The sequence below is a fragment of the Frankliniella occidentalis genome, unplaced genomic scaffold (assembly GCF_000697945.3).
Source record: "Frankliniella occidentalis isolate FOCC.00 unplaced genomic scaffold, Focc_3.1 Scaffold94, whole genome shotgun sequence".
Taxonomy (NCBI): domain Eukaryota; kingdom Metazoa; phylum Arthropoda; class Insecta; order Thysanoptera; family Thripidae; genus Frankliniella; species Frankliniella occidentalis.
The window spans coordinates 980,881-1,004,180 of NW_026267223.1; the positions used below are offsets into that span (position 1 = coordinate 980,881).

The window sequence follows — 23,300 nt, forward strand, 5'->3', positions numbered from 1 at the left end:
GGGGCGGGGCGGGGCGGGCTGGAGCCCGACGGCTGTTTCTCACCCTGGTGCGCCGTGGCGGTGCGGGCTCCTCCCACATTACACGTCTACGCGAACATGAGCTGCTCCGGAGCAGAGCGGGCGGCACCTCTCTTCACACACACACACTCATCAGGAAGCGGCGCCGCGGCCGTATCCCGTCGTGAGGACAACTGTTGTAGTGCCAGCTGAGCCTCAATAATGATCAGCGCAACCTGCTGCTCTGGAAATTCAAATGCAGTTTTAACTGAATACACATTTATGGATCATTTATTGATAATGGTTCCATGGCAGGTAGTCTGAGTTGAATGCATATTTGTGTTTCCAGAGTGAGTATACGCTACCGACAAACTTAGGAGAGAGAGAGATAGTGGGGTCTTATGAGCACTGTATGGTTTACGAGTGACGGGAGAGAAGGCGTCGCAAGACACTCTCTTTTCTAAAATTATTATAGCAACATTCAAGTTTTATGTGCCCTACCGAATGTTGTGACCGATCGAACCGCAGCAGCGTCTTTCCCGAACGCGGTGCAGAAGCTTGGCCGCGTCACTCACTGCAGTCAGCGGTACCAGACCAGGGATTGCACAGAGCAATACGCACGAAAATATCACACCCACTGCAGTGCCCTCCGGCCACATAGGCCGGGCCCTCCTCGGGGCCGCCTGCGTCTGCTATTCTTGCATACACACAGTGTCATTACGAATGTCACGGACTGGATGGAGACGGGGAAAGGGAGGGGTTCAGATTGAGCAGAGAAAGAGAGAGAGAGAGAGAGAGAGAGAGAGAGAGAGAGAGAGAGAGAGAGAGAGGGGGGGGGGGGGGGGGGGGGGGGGGGGGGGGCAGAAACAGAGAGGTGCTCCGCGGGGTGAAGAAGTGCCCCGTGGTAATGGCGCGACGGCGCACGCGTGGACTAGTAATAGTGGGTGTTTTTGGACCCGCACCGCTCACTGGCGGCGTTTCATACACCGCCTTGCACGGTAACGACTATTACATTATTGCGCCCCGTTATACGATGCGTTGCATCAACATCGTCGCAACATTAACGGAATTGCTGCTTAAGTGTAAAAACAAAGGACCACAACCAAACCAAAAAAATCCTCCTTTTCCTGGCCTCCTATAGTCCGGTTTGCTTTCCTTCCCCTCTGCTTATTGGTTCATCTCCTCTGGCCGGTCTCACCCCGCTTGCCTCAGGCGCAGTGCACTGTTATTGTATTGTAATTTGGCGCGCCGCCGCCCCCTCACGTCCCGCGAGGCGCCTTCCCAAAAGTCCGCGCAGCTTGCAGGAGGCCAAGGCGGTCCTGAGGCGCCCCCCCTCCCCCCCACTTCCCTCCTTGACCTCTGCGTCGCGGCCGAAGAAATCCCATAAGATACATGTAAAGTGTTTTAATCCATACACTTCGATATTTTGCGGCCGGCAGTGACCGAGCGTGACATTGGCCGACTTCCGAGATCGCGTAGAAAGGGAACGCGCAAACGCATTCTGCACATGACGTCGAGGAGATCCCTCCCACTCCCCCTGCCGCTCGGCATCCTTATAGCAGTTCGGGAAGGACGCCGATGATGCGCACGTCAAGTCCGCGGGCACGGCATTGTCCTCCTCATGGGCAGCTTTTGACGGGGAGTGCGATATGAGACGAACCGGACACAACACGGAAGCGGAAGCAGGCACTGTAAAACGCTGTACTGGAAACGGTATTGGCAGAATATGTCGCACACTTGCAGATGTGTGAATGCCCATTTGTACACTTATAGGGAGTTATTTTCCTTTGAAAATTAAACACTTCATCCAAATCTGACAACTGTATCAGTGGATTTAAATATCTGTATTTATGTCTTAGATATTTTCCTACCCGGTAAATTACAATTATTTTGTGGAACGCCGGGTACCAAAAGATTTCATATCCAGATCACACTGCTGCTTTGTTTTTTGTTAGAGGGTGTCATTTCCTCCCGAACTGCGCGTGCAGGCAGGGGCTGGGCTACTGGGTCGGAAAGGAAATGGGGTATTCTTCGTTATTGGGGGCGACATGTAGTTCTTGACGTTTGTCGCTTTGCACGGCTTTCTAGCTAGCGGGGCGCACGGCAGCGCAGGGCGGGGCAGGGCGGGGCAGGGCGGGGCAGGGCGGGGCAGGGCGGGGCAGGGCGGGGCAGGGCGGGGCAGGGCGAGGCCGGGCGGAGAGGAGCGGAGCGGGGCGGGTGCAATGCAGGGGAGAGGCGAGCGGGCGAGCGTGTGGCATTATTTTAAGGATTTCGCCACCACCACACGTGAGAGAGTGATGCACTCGCAGGAAAAGTTTTGCGCCCCACAATGATAGACATCACAGCGCCGTCGCGAGCGGCCCCCCTTGCCCCCCCCCCCCTCTCACCCCCAATCCCCCTGGGGCTCTTCCGAGATTAGTCAGCCTGTTTAGCAGTGCCGCAGTATGTTTGCCGCCCGCACCATCGCGTCGGACGACGACAACCGCACATCCTCATAACGGCGCGCTCGTCTCTCGTGCGACTCGTGCGCTCGAGTCTCTGCCCCGAGGACGGCGGCCGTCGCGTGTGAGTGTGTCTGTGTGTCCGGGGGGGGGGGGGGGTCAGCGCTTTCGCTGGACGAACAAGAGCGGCGTCAGCGTCACCCAGCGGTGAAAGCCGACGAAGGTCAAGGCGGCCGATCAGAGCGCCCATTAATAATAAAGCCTCAAAGCTAATCGAGTTAGAGGCGTAAACTGCTTCAGACGCATCATCAGTGAAAGGGCCGGGTCCTCTCCGCGCGGGGCACGACGCTTGTGGGAGGGGGAGGGGAGGGGTCTGTTCTTACTCGCATTTCGCAGGCGTTACCTCACTGACCTCCACGGCGCGTCGCGACGCCGAGGCCTCCTCTCCCTGCAACAGTTTTCATTCATCGGGGACACACAAGCAGATGGCTCGTATACGGCCGTCGCATACAATTTTTTCCCCTGCCTCTCTCATGTACGTTTCCATCCAGTTTTTTTTTTTTTTTTTTTTTTTTGCTTCTTCTCGCTACGTCGGTCCTTTTGATACTATAGTGATAGTTTGAAGCCAATAAGTAGTACTTACAAGGCAGATGTTCGCCAGACTAGGAACAGGCTACGCAATATCTTGTGAAAACGTTGAACTACAAATTTTACGAGTTGAATTTTGTCACACAAATTTGTTTGACAGTCCTGGGACGAGCTCAGGCAAGATCAGCAGCCCTGGAGCACCCAGAGCGGCAGCTGAGGCACTGCTCAGCCACCGCCAGCAGTTTTACGATCCTCTCGCGGCGGATTTTTCGCACGTTCTTACGCAGATTCTATCTGGGCGACCTGCTTCCGCGCGGCGCTGCTGAGGGAAGTTCGTTTGTTGCTGCGGGTTGCATGAATGTGATGGACAGAGATAGCGCGTTTGAGCGGCGGGCTCCGCTGGCTGCAGTACTGTAATGAGGCGGGTCACGACGGGAGGTAGTCGCCGCGCGGACTGTACGCTTGAATTTTAAGTGCAGAAATGTCGAACACCTATAGGTTAGTGAAAGATTCATACGATTGCAGGTGTACGAAAGAATTTTGACACACCTTAGGATGTAATAGCAATTAACCATCCACACACTTATTGGAGACGGGTAAATAAATAATTTCATGACTATGAATCTCCATTCGCTCGACTACATGTGTGTGAATATATTGTCGCACACCTGCAGGTGTGTGAGTTTCGTCATTCGGACATTTGTGCACTTGGATTTCCAGTGTACTTGCCGAGACAGCCAGGGTCGGCCGCCGGTGTGAAGCGAGATTGGAAAGCATACACGGGCCGGGAAAAGTATGTTTTACGGGAGCAACTCTCCCCACACTGATTCCGAGCGTAATACCTTACTATTATGAGACACAAAATGTGACTCCGATATCCTTTCGGATTGGCTTGGCAATGCAATTTTACTGCAATATGCCCACTTATTTAAATGATTATCTAATATATATCAGTCCAAATCGGAAAAAAGTACGGTGTTTCTATTTAAAAGAGATACAGCAGCTATCTTCATGCAGGTTGTCTTATAAACCCCATACTAATTTCTTGCTTACCGCATGCAGGCGGCGAGTAGGCACGGGCGGGCTTGCTAAGCAGAGATATGTTTCTTGTTCTTGTTTAAAGTACATTGTGACCCAAGATCAATTTCCTTATCGACACAAGACGATTTTTCATTTGGTGTAAGAAAATCAACTCAATCGAAATATAATAGAATCTCTGTCAAGAGTAACATTAGTTTTGTCTTTCTACGTCTAAGCTGTTTTCTTTGTAAGGTACCTCATTGTGTTGGGATCGTCTAGAAAGTTGGTCCGCATATTGCCGTTACGAAACTGCCAAGTTCAGCAAATGAAAGCTTTCGTCTCGGCTCTCGAAGCGCCTAGTAGGTAGGCAATATCTTGCGTGCAATGCATGCCTGTAATGCGGGGTGGTCTACCCTGAGTATCACAGGCGCCAAGCTCTCCCGGAATGTGCCGAATGAATCTAAGCATAAACGGACGTGTGTAATTTCTCGACGAGGAAGAAAGAACGAGTTTCGTATTTTAGTGTGTCCTCTCCTGAAAACATACAGGCATATGCATTGAAGGTATTCAGTAAAATACTGCGCACACAAACACGCTTGGGTTCCCAGAGTCATTATCAACAGCAAGTTTGAACCCACCATTCACTCAAGTCACACGCTGACAGATGTCACTATGTTGCAAAATGCTTGCAAAGAACATAACGTACAATGTTCTTTCCAACTTAACTTTTGAAGCATAGCAGTACGAGCCAAGAAAAACTATTTCTTTGCAGTACGAACCCATTGTTTACGACGTTTTCTGAAAGCTTACGAACTAATTCTTTTCAACACGAACCAATTATTTTATTATAAGGATCGAAAATTCTTCGCATCTATTTAACAGTGAAGTGAAAACATTTCGTCCTTGCGGATTATAATAAAACTCACGCATAAGGCATAGCACTTTATGACAGCGGTTAGCCATGCCACTGAAGCGCTGCGTGACCCTGCCCTGCGCTAGTGACAGCGATGATCTCTCCCTTCTCTCATGTGAGTCGCACTAACTAGCAGCTCCAAATGTGAATCCATGGATATTGTATGCATATTGCACTCAAGCTACAGGAAACGAATAAGGTCGGCTACCAAGCGTAATTTTACTTTTCAAATTGCCGAGAATAATTTGAATGTGATTCGGCATGAAGCGCGCAGCGTCCGACTGTCACCGGAGCCGGTCGGCCGCATCGCTGTAAACTATTCCATTATCCCATCATGCCGTCTGGTGACCTTTGGTCACACAAGTGAGTCTCACGCCAATAACTGATCTGATTGGGCCTGCCCGACGGTCCTGACCCTTAACCCATAACGCCAGCCCGGCCGATAAGCCGCGAAGGTCAGCCAAAGGTAGCGGCGCCCAGCGCCAGGCGCCAGCAGCGCTTAGGAAGGGGGTAAAATTATTAGGACAGCATGAGCCACAATCAAAGGAAGAGGGGGGGGAGGAAAAAAGTAACTGTGTTTCACGAGCTGATATTATTGATGCATGATTGCGCCAACATGAAACAATCGAGCTAATGTCGAGAAAATATCGAAAAAACAACAAATAATATCGTACAAATATCTGAAATGCGACTATTTCTATTGTCGCTCGATAGCCAGTTTACCATGAGCAAACTATTTTACGACTGTATTATAACTTAAGGACACATTGTTCCCTAAGATTTGTCGAGGATCGGAAAAACAATAAGTTAGCAAATCACAAAAACAAAAGTCATTGTTTTCTGGCATAACGTTCGTAAATTACGACACATACCATAAATGATTTTTAGAGAGTTCCTAGGTATGGGGTAAATAATGCCGTGCAGTATTGTACTGAAATTTACAAACATTTCGTATCGACTTGAAATTAGTTGAAATGCAAGAATATTATGAGCTGCCACAAATATACAACATATTTTGTAAATTTAAATTACGACAACTGTTGTGAATTTGCGAGGATAATTTTCACAGTGGCTAAGGCAAGCGATACCTGTCTCATCTCGTGCCCTCTTCGTTGGCTTGCAGGAGTCGTCGTGGGCCGGCGCCCTCGCGCTGTGGTGCCTCTTTGCAGCTTCCGCTGCCCAAAACCACGTGAGTAGAGGCGGTGGAGGCAGAGCGGCATAGGCCTGTCCGGGCAGTGCGGCCGCCTGTCCCAGTGCCATGCAGCCGCATGGGTATAACACTCAAATAATGTTATTTCCATCCGGTAACTGCCAATGCATTGGTCCGTTCGGCTGCACGATGACTGGGCGGCCGGCTTTCCCCGGCTGTGCCCACTCGCACTGCACAAAGTAGTGGCGCTGATCACACCTCTTGCGAATGTTTCCCCATTGTCACTGATCGGTACAGGGCTCCGCGGGCCAGGACCAGCGGCACCTGTACTACAACCCCGGCGCCGTCGGCCCCGCCCACCCGACGCAGCAGTACGGACACAATGCCGCCTCCTTCCCGTCCGTGTCCAGCTTCAACGACCAGCTGCTGCCCAGCGCAGGTGAGCTGAGCCCGATGGGCTGCCTGGTCGCACGGCGCGGCCCGGTGCGGCCCGGCGCGGCCCAGTGCAGCCCGGCGCCTAGGCTGGCCGTCACTATCTCGTCATCCGAAGGCGATTACGTCAAGCGCGACCGGCCGATGAGATGTAATCCGCGAGGTCGACGACCTGCGCGTGAGTGCACCGCAGCTTGTCGATAAGCGACCTGTCTAACCGATAGCACGTTGGAGTTGCAGAGGTCGGCGACATCACCTCCCCACTCCCCGCCCAAGTCGGCGATGTAGGCCAAGCGTCGACGACCGGCGGCCAGGGGGCGGCCACGGCCACGGCCAACCCCGCCACGACCAAGGCCACCGCCAACGCGCAGCACCAAGGCCTGGCCAGCCACCCGATAGTGGTGGCAAGCTTGCCTGCCGGGGCCACGCCTGCCACCCCAACCACCACAGGCTTCACGACGTCCAGCACCGGGGCACAGTACGGCCAGCAGGGAGCAGTCACAGAACCCAACGGTCAGCAGAGCGCATTTGGTGTACCGAACGGTCAGCAAAGTACATTCGGACTGTTCGGCAGTCAGCAACAGCAGGGTGCGTTCAGCACTCCAAGTAGTCATCAGCAGGAATCTTTCCGAGTAACCGGCGGGCAGCAAAGTACGTTCAGTGCAGCCAGCGACCTGCAAGGTGCGTTCCAGTCGTCTACTCCCAGGGTCAGTGAGACACCCAGCCCAACACTGCAGCCACAGTCGGCGGCTCAGTTCGGAACATACAGCTCAGCCTCGCCAAACGGTTTTGACCGACAACAGCCTGACGAGGTATCAAGTAGGGGCACCGATAGTTCTACACCTGGCTTCACACCTTCCAGCAACACGAGACGTCCATTTAGTGAAACCCCCAACGGGTCTCAACCAGGATCATTCAGAGGGTTCAGTGAAACTCCAACCATTGCTCAGCAGGGTGCGTTCAGTGGGGCGCCAAACATTGCCCAGCAGGGTGCGTACAGTGGGGCGCAAAACATTGCTCAGCAGGGTGCGTTCAGTAGGCAGCCGAACATTGATCAGCAGGGTGGGTTTAGTCGGGCGCCGAACATTGCTCAGCAGGGTGCGTTCAGTGAGGTGCCAAACATCCCTCAGCAGGCTGTGTACAGTGGGGCGCCAAACACTGGCCAGCAGGGTGCGTTCAGTGGGGCACCAAACAATGGTCAGCAGGGTGCGTTCAGTGGGGCACCAAACACTGCTCAGCAGGCTGCGTCCAGTGCGACGCCCAGTGACATTCAGGGCGGGGGCTACAGCGCACCGCCAAGGGGTGCGTTACCCAGCACGGGTGCGTTCGGTTCTCCTTTCGCTCAGCAGGGTCAGGGTGGATTCAGTTCGCCACAGAACGAGTTCCAGCAGGGGCCACCCAGCCCCAGTGCGCTTGCAGCCTTTCAGCCCACCGGCATCATGGCCTCCACGCCCGCACCGTTCGCCGCCGGCACGCCCCCGCAGGCCTCGGCCGGCGGTACGGCCACGGGTGCTTACTGGTTCTCACCGCCCTCCGGCGTGGGCGACTACGACGTGGCTTTCCACTTCGACGGGTCGTCCAACGACCTGTCGTCAGGCCGCGGTCCCTCCCGCCACAACAAGGAGCCGACCAAGAGGATCCCCAGGACCAGTTTCTCCTGCAGAGGGCGCAAGCAAGGGTACTACGCCGACCTGGAGACCGGCTGCCAGGTGAGCAGATATTCCTTTGGATATTCCTCTTGTGCAAATCTAGTTTTGCAACAATCGGCTGCCAATCTTGAAATTTTGTCCTGAAATTTTGGAGTAGAGAGGGCACCTTGGAGTAGCGATATCTACCTAACATATCACATCAAACAGATCTAGTGGCGCGTCTAGGAAAGGCTCCGTAGCACAACAAAAACAAAACACTCTAGGAGCGGTCAGACGCAGTAGTTTGTGCGCAGTGGTCATTCCCCCCGGGCCGCCAAGGTCGTGGCGCCGCGCAGCGGGGCGTTAGCTAACGTTAGAGTTAGCGGCTGGTGAACGACTCGGCTTGGCTGTTCCAGGTCTTCCACATCTGCCAGCACGCGGGCCTCAAGAGCTCCTTCATGTGCCCCGAGGGTTCCGTGTTCAACCAGCAGCTGCTCGTCTGCGACTGGTGGTTCGACACGGTGTGCGAGGCGTCCCCGGAGGCCACCACCTCCGCGACCACCACCACAACCACCACCACCACGACCACCACAACCACCACGCCGTCACCAATCGCCTCGCCGTCGACAGTGTCAGAGGATGGTGGTGAGGACCTCGCCCGCGGCGCGAGCGCGTACCAGCGCTTTCCTGGAGGCATCATTGGCGGCGTGTTTGCTGTCCCCAACGACATCCACGTCTCACAGCCTAGCCCGCTGCGAATCCCTGTCCAGGTACCGACGGACTCGGCGCGCGACCTCAACGACCGGGCGGCGGGCACGACCCCGTCGCTGCCCACCAGCGACGCCAATGCGTCCTCTACAGGATCGTGGATGTACACGACTGGGTGGCATCCATTCACTCATCCTCAGCAGTACTCCCAGTACGAGACGGGGCTACCGACCGGAGCCCCACAGGTTGTCCCGCAGGGTTTCCCACAGGATTTCACGAAGGGTGCTGAATATGGTGGGCAACAAGGTGTCGAACAGGGCGTCCAACAGGGTGTCCCCCAGGATGTCCAACAGGGTGGACAGCAGGGCATCCAACAGGGTGTTCCCCAGGGTGCACAACAGGGTGTCCAACAGAATGTCCAACAGGGTGTCCAACAGGTTGCCCCACAGCACATCCAGCCCCAGATGCAGCACCCGACCACACCCAACCAAGCGCAGTACCTAGCGCTGGCCACCCTGTCTTCCCAGCACCACGTCGAATACCAGCAGCAACCCTCCACACCCACGTCCAGCCCAACCGCTGCCCAGCCCACGACCACACACCGCGCAGACGACCACAGCGTCAGCCAGCCCAAGGAGGGCGCGCTCGAGGTCGACCTGCTGCCGCCCTTCCTGGACCCGCCCGGTGACAACAGCCTGTCGCCCGCACCCATTGGCTATGCCGTGACCCCGGGCTACTCGTCCATATCCACAAACAGGCCGCCGTACTCTAGGCACGACGCAGACGAGAACGCTATCACCGAGAATAAGGCCCCCGGGATCCTGCTTGCGCACGTCGAGGCCGCGAAGGAGACCTACGACACGACAGTCAGGTCGCTCGAGCAGAACGTCACTGCGTCCTCACTCGGTAGCAGCAGGGCGCCGCAGCAGCAGCCTAGCACCACGCCGTCGACACCCTCCACTGAGATACAGATCAACCTCGCCAGCTATAGTGGCAGACAAATTCCGTTCGGAGTGAGAATCCGCAACCTCAAGAGAAGACACAGAGGTCACTGAGGTTGAAAGGTCGGGGGGTTGAGTTTGGACATTTCACGAGCGTTATGGCAATTGGGGCCTCTCGTTCGGCACACACTAACGCCGTATTTGGTTTCAGTCTAGAAAGAAACGCAGGAAACGGTGTGGTTGAACTTAATTGTAGCCTCCAAATGCAGGATGAATTAGCCGGAAATTTAATTGTACCACCCCAAAGTAAGGGCTTTTAGTATACGGTTAACCCAGATCCTTTGAGGCCACGCTTAGTTTAAATTAGCCCTAAATTACACTGTTTCCGTGTGATGGTGTGAATTTGTCAGCCAAGTGTATTCAAGTTGTAACATGGAAAACTGCAAATCGACAAATGGGATATACAATATCGCATTCGGAGCTACTCGTTGTTTCTAAAGGTGACAGTCATGTTGGGCGAGCGATGTCTCGTCAATAAAGTATGTGCCAATGTGTATAGAGATAAGTTAAATTGTATTGCACTTGTTATCATTGAGACATGCAGTTTTTTTTATTTTGAATGAATGTAAAAGAAGATGTAGGCATAAATAGCTTTGTATATACTACGACGATATTGTAATATTATTTTATTTTGACGCCATTGAGGCGTATATGAAGCCTGATTACAAGAATAAAGAAAAATCTGTGATTCCAGTAACTCTTGACAAAATATCACATTTTCTTCTCATTGAGACAAAACATTTTTTTTAAAGACCGTATGGAAACAATCTTTAAATTTGTAAGTGCGCTCAGGTCATGGTCTACAATATCGTCCCGTCTGCTGCAATCGTTCTTTGCGGTTCTTTGTTGCACTGAACGTCCGACTGTATAACCAAGGCGTCTGTCCGCTCATCCTCGGCCATGCGCCATGCCGCAGCGCCCAACGGCACGTGCAGGTAATGAAGACTCCCCCCCCAACTCCACCCCACGACACTGGACTTGTTTCCCTTTCCTTTTCAGTTTGTTTCTGAGTGAGAGTGACAATGATAACAGTTCCGGTCATCCTTCCCTTCAGCCCGGAGAGCGCCAATCATCGGAGCACACTAGTGTGGGAAGTCTCGACTGCAGTCAATACAGCACAAACAACCTTGCGCACACATGTAAAAAGAAAAGGAAAAACTACTTCGGGTCAAGGTTGGAGAATTAAAGCGCACTCGGTGCCGAACTATGAACTATTAAATTAGACATATAAAATTAGAAATCTACGTAGCTACGCTTTAAGAGAACTTTATTGTGTACTTAAAACCCAATGGCTCACTCAATTCAATTGTTAATTATCCTCTTCGGTAAAGCATAGGGTAAAGAAAAAGAAGGGTAAGAAATCCATTCGGTTTTCGATATAATTGTCGGAAAATAACGGTTCTTTTCGTGCGAGCTGACTCATTTGTGAAAATTGTGCAGTGACTACGTCCTTACTTCACAATTCACTATTGAGCTTTATATTTTTGCTTTAAAATAAAAAAATAATTCACTTGACCAACACGTGTTCCAGGATGAATGCACCCGACGCAAGTTCACAGCCTCTGAGATGTACTGTACTGCGTCTCCACGTGATAGAGTCATTACTGCAGCGTGCAGCAGCGCCACGTGCCGCGGCCACACCTGCCGAGGGAATCGCATCGGGTCACAGACCTCTCTAAGGAGAGGAGGCAACGGTCATTTCAACAAAAAACTATTTGTTTGTCTGTCCAATCGATTGCTCGGAAACTCGCTGATATGCAAACGGGAAATTTTCAAGGTCGCAATTACCAAAAATCTCGTGTGTACAATGCATAAAGGCAATGAATGCAATGCTCGATGCAATGTATTGATAATAACTTTAGATGAAAATGAGAATATTGTGGCTATGTGTTTTTACGATACTATCTCGAAATTTTCATGAAAGTGCATGTACTGCATGACGCGAAAATTCCGTGATAAGCAGAATTATTGTGAAAATAATTAGTGTGGGATTATTCTGAAAACTGAAATTTAAAAAAAAAACTGAAAACTCAAGCGCGCCGGTTTCTGGGAGCGAGCCTCCTGGGCCATACATCACTAAGCCCAGATAAGTTGAAGCCAGCTAGGTCTCCTGGATATCACAGGAATCTTATAAATGTAGGGCGGCGCGCGTAGGTCGTTTTGTCGCAACGTGGTTTCGCGAGATAAAGCCTCCGTTACACGAGAAGGACGTTGCCTGAACCACTCACATCCCGCCCCCGCGGCGCTAGACAAAGAATACTGTAAACTTCGTTTCGTACGAATTTGAGCGCAAACATAAACACAAACGATTTCGTACAAACAAATGCATAAAACAGTTCCAATTAACGCAGAAAATGTGTGCCGAAATTTTGATTGCTTACACCCGTAAGCAATCACCCGAATAAAAGATAAAGATCCATTTAGTTTGAACATGAAAGGCCAACTATTTCAGTCAACGCCGAAGGGGAGGTTTTTGTCTGCGACTGCAACACTTTGCATAGTCGATGAGCGGCCGTTCACCTCCGCCAAAGCCTTCCCTGACGGAAGCAGCGTCTCCGCGGAAAGTGAACAATCGTCACGTCTGCACTGAAGACCCCGTGGCAGGGCCTTGTGCAAGGTCGACCGTGCCAGCCGGACCCGGGCTGCCGAACTGAAGCAAACGGCTGGCTCCTGCACTTCTCGTGTGTGTGTGTGTGGGGGGGGGGGGGGGGGGGCGTATGTGAGCGTGTGTGTGTGCGTGCCCGCAACACCCGCAGCATCTCGCGGGTCCAAGAGCACGACTGCTAATGAATCGCCATTCACCGCATCCCTTTCTCTGGTTTCTTTCATTTGTCGTGCGCAAATCCTTTGTCCACACCTTCGGAGTGTGACGGGGAAAAAGACAGAGAGAGACAGAGAGATGCCTAGTAAGTTGAGCATGCGCAGAGCGGCGCACTATCGCCGGCGGCGGTCGTTTAAAACCGACGCCCCTCCGCGCGCAAATGTATTGCCGTGCGCAAATCTTGAGCGCCGCGGTGTGCGAGAGTGGGGCGGGCCCGCGAGCAGTTCCGTGCAGTGTCCCGCTGCCGACCGGACCGCAGCGCCGCGCTCAGAGCGCCAGGACCCGCGAGGACCCACGTCACGGCTAACAAGGGTGAGTCGAGAGTGAGGGGGCAAACCACCATTCCTCATTGTGTGCAACAGGATATACTTCCCAAATCATTTTGAGTCTACCAGCAATCATAAAATCACGCTCCATCTACCAATACACTGTAAAACGCTGGCAACTGGAAAATCTTTGCATCGTTACAAAGATTTTTTTTAGGATTTGTATTGCCAATAATTAGTTCTACTGCAAAGAAATTTTTTGCAAGCTGCTGTCAGAATCCTTGCTAACTATCTGTTCGCATTGAAAAGAAATAGTTTGCAAACATGCCAAGAACTAGCTGGTATTACAATACTGCAGAATTCATTGCAAGCTGCAAAGAAAATACGAACATATTCTTTGCGAGCATTTAGTAGTGTGCATTTTAGCCTGAAATCCCCTTAAATTTTATGTAACATCCACTAAAACGTTTTTGAAAGCTTCTAAAATCAGGAATTTATTAGTCATAATCTGCTAGCAGGATACACTGTTATTCAAATACTGTGACATCACATTCTATTTAGTGTGAATTGTGTCACATTATTTAGAATATCACGTCACAGTCCTTGTGACATACCCCTTCATGGCTCTGCCTTCACAGGTTCAGTGCATGATAGGCGTACCTAGGTCACGGTATAACGAGTGTGACATGATATTCTAAATAATGTGGCACAATTCACATTATAAAGAATGTGACGTAACAGTATTTGAATGACAGTGAGAATAAGAGTACAGGCCACTGCCACTTTCGCGCACTTTCGGTTCTTGGACAAAAGTTCACGGTTAACCGTTAACACCTTACAAAGAAAAATGCCAAATTCTTAGTATATAGGAAGGATTTGGCATTTTTCTTCGTAACGTTATAACAGTGTGAGAATTATTCTAAAAAAACGTTCAAAAATTCTTAATGAGAACATTCGCTAAGAGTTCCAGACACACTGTAACGCAAAATTGGTTTCAAGATAGAAAAAAAAACGAGCTTGTTTAACATGAGTAAGATATGAATACGATGTTTCATCTAACCTTCGTGGAATTAATTCGCCATCATTTCTACGTAGGTTTGTCCGTAGGTTCAGGGGGGAGTGACGTATCGAAATTAAAAACACTAGTACCCTCTGTTTTCAAACGGTTCATTAATACTAAGTAGGAACCCAAATATTGCTGCAATACAACATCGTGAGTAGGCTAAGTCTGGCTGTCCACAATGGCTGGACCCAATGACACGCCGGGTGGCGGGCGCATCTGCTGGTAGCGCAGTGGCGCTAGAGAGTCTTTGGAACAAGTGGCCTTGAGCTTGGTTCTAGCACCGAGCGTGAAAACGGGGGGGGGGGGCAGCGGAATGCGACACTGGGTGCAGAGAGAGAGAGAGAGAGAGAGAGGGGGGGGGGGGAGTACCACCTGAGCCAAGCGAAACAGTTATTATGAACAGGAAAGAAAAGGAAACTATCTGCTTACCCGTTTCTTGCCGATAACAGGTCCCGATTTTTAAGACTGTAGCGCCTATTGAGGCGGCGCTGCTGCGCTGCATCTGGTTGTGAGGCTGCGCGTCCAGTTCCTGAAAAGTAGATCGCTTCATTAGGCAAGTTTCGGCAATAACGGACCCAGACGTGAATTACTTGTCGATCTTGTGTAACGTTTTTCTGTGGTAGCAGAAAGTCTTCTGATGCACTGTAAATGTGGGAGTCATCTTTCTCGACCTACTTCAGTGATGTGTTTTTACATTAACCAAATAGAGCGGCCTAGCTTTGCATCACTCATTAAAAGTGATACGGATGCATCTGTTTTACGAAAACATTGCTCAATTCGAGTCATCTCGGCCAAGATCACTCTTATAAAGTCATCTCAATGCCCAGTGAATGACAGTAAAGTAAAACCGCTCTCCCGGATCCATCAACGCTCACTCCTTTACTTTTCGTGTGGCCATAAGAGCGGTTGCTTTAAGTGGGAGCATATTATCTTTCACACGTTTTTCTACCTCCAACAAATATGTGCATGATCGCTGTTGTCATAGTGAGGCGTCAATGCTTCACACGGACTGCATCTGCAATCTCTATGGATATAGTGCCTGCACTGTTAAATCATCCTATCCTATCAACCATCTCCACCTTTCTTGCAAGGTCAGCAAAAATTTAGTTTGACCACAACCTTCCGGCGAGGTGTGTGATTTGGGCCGCCTTTCTTTTACTGCATAGGGTCCAGGCGTGCGGGTGGGCCTATCGTCTAGCGAGTATGCAACCCACCGGCACACTTGCATCCGGTACCAAAGCAGTATCGCTAGAACAGAAAAGACGCCGCAGCTCACACACCATGTGTACTCTCCACCCAGGATGGCGTCCGACACGATGGTGCAGCTCCAGCAGCAGGGCGCGCTGGAGGGCGTGACGGAGCAGGCCCAGCTGGAGGAGCTCGACCTCGCCTTCTACCAGGGGACGCTGCGGAAGGCCGAGGGCGACGGCGACCTGCGCCTGCACGGGCTGGACGTGCGTCCAGGGTGCAAGGTGGGGGACAACTTCTCGAGCATCGTGACGAGGAACACCGCCCGGGGCGTGCGCGGCAACGGGACCGGTGAGGACTCTGGGGACGCCCGAGGGGTAGGCCGCCCAGCTCACTCCGAGCCGGCTGGGCGGCCTACTCCGCAGGGACTGCGATCCCTCCACAGCGCTGCATCAGAAACACAAGAGTGTGAATGTCGCACACTTGTAGGTGTGTGGGTAATGTTCGTTCACATGGAGGCAAAAGTGTGATAATTTCACATTTTAATTTCCTTAAATGTACATGAGAACAACCACACACCTACAAGTGAGTGACATTACATTCACACACTTCAAATATGTGACATTACATAAACACACGTGTGCGCTTGTGTTCTACCAGGCTTCCAGCGCAGCGTGATTGTGAAGCGCGCGCCGGACCGCGACAGATTCCGCTGCCTGGCGGCGTTCGCCAAGGAGACGGAGGCGTACTCGGTTCTGGTGCCCGCGCTGGCGCGCGCTGTCTCCTGGAGCCGTCTGCCGCTGCCGCGCTGCCTGCACGCCTCCGAGACCGAGCGGCCGGACCACATTGTCCTGGAGGACCTGGCCGCCGAAGGGTTCGCGATGCCGCCCCGCGGCCGTGAGCTGGATCAGGCACACGCCGCGCTCGTGCTCCGTGCACTGGGCCGCTTCCACGGCGCCTCCCTCGCGCTGCGCTACGCCGACCCCGCCACCTTCCACCGGCTGCGCGCCGACACGGCCGAGCTCATCTTCTTCCCCGAGGCCGAGGCCGTGTTTTCGTCCACCCTGGGTGCCGCCGCTTCCCTGGCCGTGCTCAGCCTCAAGCGCTCGGGCCGCGCCGACCTCGGCCGACGGCTTACCGCGCGCGCCGCCGCGCCGGGCATCTTCCGGGAGATGTGCGACGCCGTGCTGCCACCCACGGACGATGGAGAGGTGCCGGCCGTGTTCACGCACGGTGACTGCTGGGCCAACAACCTGCTCTTCAGATACAAGGTAAATTCATCACTAAACTTTACCGCGGTGCAGGTTCGAATCTACACATGCTAAGTAATGCAGCATGTTGATCCTTGCTGGCCAGGACGGGCATCCGTGCGAGACCAAGCTCATCGACCTGGCGGGCATCCGCTGCTCGTCGCCCGCCCTGGACCTGCTACACTTCTTGTACACGAGTGTGTCGAGGGAAGTGCGTACCGTGCATCGCCAACAACTTCTGGACGAGTATCTTGACTCGCTGCGTGAGACGCTGCAGGAGACGGCCGGAACGAACCCAGGTGCGACCACATACGAATGTGGATATCGTTTTCTTCCATTCTTTAACATTACGCCAGGATTGAAAATATATCTGCATCTCCCTCCCCCAGCTGTTGACCAGCACACAACGAGCACGATCGTGGCGACAGGTATTCCCTTGACCAGGGCACAGCTGGAAGTGGAAATGCGGAGGCGCGCGCCGTTCGGCCTTTGGATGGGGCTGTGGATGCTGCCCGCCATCTTCTTCAGCCCCAGCCTTCTGCCCAAGGGTCCGGGGCCGGTCGACTACTACTCGCAGGCGACGCAGGCGCACCTGTGTGCCGCCCTGCCCAAGGAGTTTCACCAACGCGTACTTCACCTGGTAGAAGAGCACGCAGAGATCGGCGCCCTCGAGAACGAATCCAGGGAAGCCTGAACGCCTTATCCCCGACAAATCTGCATGGAAACGGGAGGTTTTGGTTTTAGTCGGAGTATGCAATTGAGTGAGTGACGAAAGCTCCACCCAAAGCAGCCATCTATTGATAGATACTAGTCATGTTGGCGTTACTGTATTAGTGGATTCTAATAGCATGACTAGACTTGTAAAATTGTAAAAATTATTCGTCTCATTTAAAAAGGGACCTTTTTCACAAAGTGTAAGCGAGAATTGGTCTCGCAACGTTTACCAAGTTACCATTTGAATTCGTAAAGTTACGCATCTCAAAACGTGTATTGTATTTTCCTATGGGAACTATTCAGTTACCATTTTGAATAGTCAAATAGGATTCGCAACTTTAAAGTTTGTACATATTTCTCAGAGCAGCTGAGACAGCTCAAAACTTTTTCGTACGTACACACCAAATTTTTCTGAACTTTTCGATTGATGGCTGACTGTTAACATGCTCACCCTACGGATTGTTTATTACGCACGTATGAACAATTTCTGAACGAATCTGTTAGGGTCGTTTATACTAGCCATTTCATACAGGGGCACGAGCGTAACGGGGGTCTGCCCTACCACTTGTTACGTGCCCATGCCCACGCATCGGCACTGTGTTGGGAGCTCTACCTGAATCAGATTTCCAGGGAGAAAAACACACAAAATATTTTTTTTTAATATTTGTACAGTCACCAATCTTTCTGGTGGTCAACGGATATTTCTGTGGGGCGCATATTAATGCAACCACACCGAGAACATAGTTTCAGTAAGGTACCGGATGGTCAAAGCGATCACCTCAGTCCTCAGTGTTCCGGGTTTGCATACCGTCCCGTACAACAAAACAGCCGATGATCAACGTACGATAACTCCTATATGCACAACAGCTGAGTTTTCTTAGTTTTATTTACATTGGGATTTTTTTTCATTAGTGCTTCGTTTCGCAGATAACACAGAGTGTTAACGTTTGTTTCTTACTGGCGTATTAAAAATATGCAGTCTGAGCATGTACCAGGACCAGTTGGCTGGCTCACGCCTCGCACTTTTGTAGTTACACTCTGTACCGCATGCACGGGTGCGAGCGGGTTTGCCTATCCTCTCTGCCCATGGCTCCTTACGGCCCCGTGCGAGTAGGTAACCCACCCGCACGCGTGCATGCTGTACAGTATACTTATTTAAGTGCGCGGCGTGAGTCTGCTACCTAGAAGAAATCAGTAAGCCATGAAATAATGAATTAAAAAGTTCATAAGATTGTAATCATTTTAGTGGGTATACACTTATGATGTGTATACTTTTGTATCCCGTGAAGAAAATCATCAGAGTTCTTGCTGGTTCATTACAATATAGGTGAATTTGCAGACATATGCAGACATACCCCGCTTGCCCCCCTGTTTAACAAATCCTCTTAAAACTACAATTTTTTACTGCTGTATAGCCTGAAAACTGGGAATTAAACGAATAGCAGTGGAATCAACCAATGCCACCTCGAAGTTCGTTGTTCCGATTCGGCAAGAAAGCAATGCTCTCGCATTTATCATTACGGCGGCATTAAATACAGTAATGTAACACAAGCCGATCGCCATCACTCCCGGCGCGCCCTTCGCCTTTCACGCCCTGCCAGGGTTATCGCGGCGACGAGAGGATGAATCGTTGCCAACATTTTCTTCAAGTTTGGTACAAGTTAAACAGTGTCAACAATGCTGTAAAAAAAGGACCAAAGTCCATGCAAGAAACAAAATTCGAAGCCCAGTTACTTTTATAGCACTGGGGCAAAACTTTTATTTGTATAGACTCAGCATTTTTTTCACTGCGTAGAGTGCAGTTCTCTTCAGCCTTTCATAGGACTAGGAAAAGTTCTTATCTTTTCTCGTCGAGAATGTACATTCTTTCAGTACTTGCATTATTCCGGGAGAGCTGGGCGCCTGCGATACTCAGGGTAGCCCATCCCGCAGTACACGCATACACTGCAGGCAAGATTTTGCCTACCTATCAGGCGCTATGAGAGCTTGGATTGGCTATACTTGGCTGTTTTTTTGTTTTTGTTTTGTTTTTTATGAATCCACGACAATACGGGAATTTAAGTTACAGAATTAGTGTATTTCTGAGCAAAACATTCATATTGAGTTTTATGTATTCCTTGTTTTTGCACGGCTTGACTTCCCTAAGTGATAATTGCCCGTTTTCTTTATGAAATCCCAAGAATTTCTTGGGATTTCATAAAGAAAACGGGCAAATTTTTTCCTATGTAACACGACACGTGATGACCAGTTTGTGTACACTTAAACGACCTACGATCCGGAGGAGTCCTTGCACTTGTTTGGAAAACGGGAGTCGGCGAAAATAATAAATCCTGAGTGATCTCGAAAAACTGATCGTAATTATGATCTTAATTAGAAGCGGTGCTCCTGACCCTGATAGTGATCCCCGTCCGGCCCTGCTGGTGGGAAGGTGACACCCGGACGAGCAGGCAGATGGACGAGATAAAGGTTAAGGCCCGTTTACCGAGGAAGAAATCAGCGACCTAAACTTTTACCTTGACCGGACCCGATGCAGCTCAGGCGTATGTCGTGTCAGTGAATTCGGCAGAGCTCTTCACGTTCGCGACGAGGCGGTGATGATACATTTGAACTGACCTCCATGATGGAGGTACACCAATTGTTTCGCAATAGCGCAGAGAAGTAATATTTCGGACACACAATACGGACCAAGAGCTTGCTAAAAAAGGGGGGGGCGTTGTTGCACTGTTTACCTGGGAACATAATGGGAATATATCGGACGAATGAGGTGTCCAGTGTTTTTAACACCAGGCTATGTCCCTGCACTGGGTGCCTTGCGCTGTGGTGATAACTAGGTACCACCAACGACTCATCCCTTACTTAAACGCACAGGGATGTGGGACGTCCCTACCACTTATACCGTCCATACCCCTTTGCAGCAGAATACTGGGGTCTGTTCATTAGGTCGACGGAGCTTGTCCCTACTTAAAGGCGCTCGTCGAAGAGCTAGAGCTGCGAAGATGAAACAACCTAACCCGAATCACTGAGCTCTGAACTACTCCCAACCCCCAGCGAGAACATCGATTTAACTAGTGGCGGAAGAGTCCCGCCTTGAATGGAACAACAGCCTCTGCAGGGTGGGTTTTTGATCAGCTGTGCTTTTTCCTGATTACTGTACCGCGAGCAGGCTGGCGGGCGGGATTGACTACCGACCTTCACCACGGCGCCTTATGGCACCGTGTGAGTATGCAACCTGTGTTATCTGCATGTGTACAGTATAATCGGAAAACAGAACGCACCTTAGAGTACCCGCCAGCACGTAAAAGGGATCCGGATATCAATTGATAGGTTCTTTAGCCCTTCCCCTCTTGCAGGCGATGTGCTTAATAGGTACCCCCTAGGTGTTGAGGAACTGTGCGCACAAAGACGCATAGAAGAAACCTGGATCACGCGACTTATGTCGTACAAATACTGCACACCCTAGATTTACATTCTTGCTCCAGAATTTCCTCAAATTTGTCGCAATAATTTGCGCCACGTGCAACACGATCGCAACGCAGCCTCGCGAGCGCCAGGAGTTCCACCAGGCTCCCGACAAAACAATCCAAGCACACGCAACACGATGCGCCCGCCCACCCGCCTAGCGGCGCCTAGCACACAAAAGCCGTCGTGCAATTATCGAGGCATTGACACCCTTCTCCTCTCCAAAGTAGTAAGTATGGTCCACTGGCAAATAACAGGTCCAGCACGTGCGCCCCAAGGTCCGGCTGACCAGGGAGCCGCGCGAGTGACCCCAACCTCAAAGGTCCGGCCGACCCGGCCGACCCAGCCGCACACAGCCTCCAGCAAAAACACAACGAGCTCGGATGTATTGCCTTATTTTGATAATTACACGTATTGGATCTCTTCTATAGACGCCTTACAAACATAGCAGGGCAACTAGTAACTATGCCCGACCACTTCAAAGTAGTTACTAAACGGCCGACGGCGATGAGGGCGATGACAACGAAAACATAAAACGTGCAATTTCCATAAAATTTCACAGTTTTGCGCGATCGGTGTCTGAAAGTCCTCCAACGGTCCTTGTGGGTGACACAACGTGTGAAGGGGCTCCTCTTCTCATCATGCATGGACCATCAACCAGATTATTCCACACCTTCATTAACACATGACGTCACGATCACACTAAATAATTTGGCGTCTCGAATATACAAACTAAACCAAAAGCGATCAAAGCGTGGGCGTGTAAGTCGTTGCCCTCTTCTTGCACAGGTAACTTGCAACAGCCAGAAAAATACGAATACCACTCCTCGGAAGTCGCAAAAAGGACTGTGCCGAAGGCCGGTACTCCGGCCTCGGTCCTCTGTCAAAAATCAAAACAAGCGTCTTTTTAATATCTTCTTGAACAGGATGATGCTGACGACACTGCAGCGTCCATTGAAATGAGCGACATTCATTTAGACTAATCCTCTGTGTGACACTGCGTCCAACAGTTGACATTCGAGGCTGATGAGGGGCCACGGCTGGCCGTGAGTTTGAAGAGCGCGCCTCGGAGCCTGCGCAGCACGCCGTCGGACAAGCCAGGCGTCATTCCTCATCTCAGACGCGTCTGTAACAGCCTCTAGTCTCCTCTGCATCCTTCCCCTGAAGTTGATGCTACCATTTTCACGCTCTTGGTCTTATTAAGGTATGACACAGGCCTGTAAAACAAAGATAAACGTGGAACACGAAATTCATGTTGTTTTCAGGAATAAACTACTTCAACAATAATTATCATCTTGATAAATTAGCATATGCTGGTGCAAAAACACTAGTTAAAAAGTATACTTAAGCTTTACAGGCACACTAGATAAACAGTGTGAGTCCGTCTGTTATCTCCGAGATGGCTGCTCCAATTGAAAATACACGACGCAGCATTAACATCTTCCACCCAACACGTCGTAAGTTTATAAGTATGACATTTTCCCGCAACTGTCCGACCCTGACAATACACAATTAACATGCAATGCCCCGTCTAAGGTCCCGTACGCTCACCCCCATCGGATAGGGAAACATATTTGCCGTGAATTATGGGTACTTTTTGACGTAAGGTCAGAAACAGGCAATACGCAGTGCTCTACTCGCATTGTCTTCCGCCAATGTGACTTCTATGTGCCCGCCATGAAATTTTATTGCTCAGTGGATGCTGGACCTCAAACACTGCACTTTGCGACAGTCGAAATCGAAGAGTGCAGAAGGTGTTTGCTAAACAGACACTCCTCTCATTTAGAGCATGAGCTGAATTCACTTAACCATACACATATAAAAGACGTTTCACCACCCGCGTGGTGCTTACCGACGCCGCGCCGCCTTATTGCTGGCGCTTCAGCCCTTTTGATCCGTCCGCACAATTAACCCTTTTGCCGTGTCGTAATGGCAGTGCCCCGAAATGTATGGGCAAAGATACAGAGTACACCGCAAACAAACCATACTAAAAGAAACAGGGTGCCTTTTCTTTAAAATGTTTTAAGTCAATACAATTTTATGAACTTCTTTTACACGTCCCGTTCCTGTGTATTGTTTTGCAAAGTACCACAAGCGCCGATGGTAAAAATTAAATAGCTAAACACACTAGTCCGAAAATTGATGGCATGCAATCTTAGTTCCTTTACAAAGAAATAATCCTTCAAATTACGTACAATTCATTCTGCATATTATTGTTTTCCAAAAGAAACTAATTAGTTATACTGGTTCTACTGGTCTAACTTCAGCTAGTCTTTTTGTTTGTGGAAGCGCATCTAGCATCTGACTAGACGATCAGCCCTGCACCGAAGAATATGAGAGGAATCTGGGTCCTCTCCTGCTGACCCTGAAGGTTGGGTTATGCGTGCAGCAGCTGGGACTGTGTTGCCTCCAGCGGCGTGCAGCATGCTGGGGGTGAGTAGCGCACACGCGCTCGCACACTCACACTCACACTCACACACACACACACACACACACACACACACACACACACACACACACACACACATGACTTGACGGGCGCATCTTGACTTGTAATGGGTAGTCAGAGCAGAGCTGGCCATTATCACACTCTGCTGTAACCGGAGTGTCCTTTGGGCCGAGCACATCGCTCCTCCCGTCCGCAATTATAAGGAGTTGCGG

The 23,300-nt window shown here is 50.9% G+C and overlaps 3 protein-coding genes across 3 annotated transcripts in view; 2 read left to right on the forward strand and 1 right to left on the reverse strand.

Annotated features, from left to right (window-relative positions):
• LOC113203903 (mucin-19-like) overlaps positions 1 to 10,803 on the forward strand; it is a 14,252-nt gene extending 3,449 nt beyond the window's left edge. The window contains exons 2-5 of the mRNA XM_026418837.2: positions 6,083 to 6,148; positions 6,407 to 6,548; positions 6,782 to 8,250; positions 8,586 to 10,803. Coding sequence (XP_026274622.2) covers positions 6,083 to 6,148; positions 6,407 to 6,548; positions 6,782 to 8,250; positions 8,586 to 9,932 — 3,024 coding nt within the window. The 3' untranslated portion in view covers positions 9,933 to 10,803. The remainder of the gene's footprint in view (positions 1 to 6,082; positions 6,149 to 6,406; positions 6,549 to 6,781; positions 8,251 to 8,585) is intronic.
• LOC113203901 (mucin-5AC-like) overlaps positions 1 to 23,300 on the reverse strand; it is a 142,005-nt gene that overhangs the window by 104,411 nt on the left and 14,294 nt on the right. The window contains exon 2 of the mRNA XM_026418834.2: positions 14,458 to 14,557. Coding sequence (XP_026274619.1) covers positions 14,458 to 14,557 — 100 coding nt within the window. The remainder of the gene's footprint in view (positions 1 to 14,457; positions 14,558 to 23,300) is intronic.
• On the forward strand, positions 12,845 to 19,528 carry LOC113203904 (uncharacterized). The gene is made up of 5 exons (XM_026418838.2): positions 12,845 to 13,011; positions 15,329 to 15,567; positions 15,877 to 16,487; positions 16,573 to 16,765; positions 16,856 to 19,528. The coding sequence occupies exons 2-5, from the start codon at positions 15,330 to 15,332 to the stop codon at positions 17,158 to 17,160; spliced, it is 1,347 nt and encodes a 448-aa protein (XP_026274623.1). The 5' UTR covers positions 12,845 to 13,011; position 15,329; the 3' UTR covers positions 17,161 to 19,528.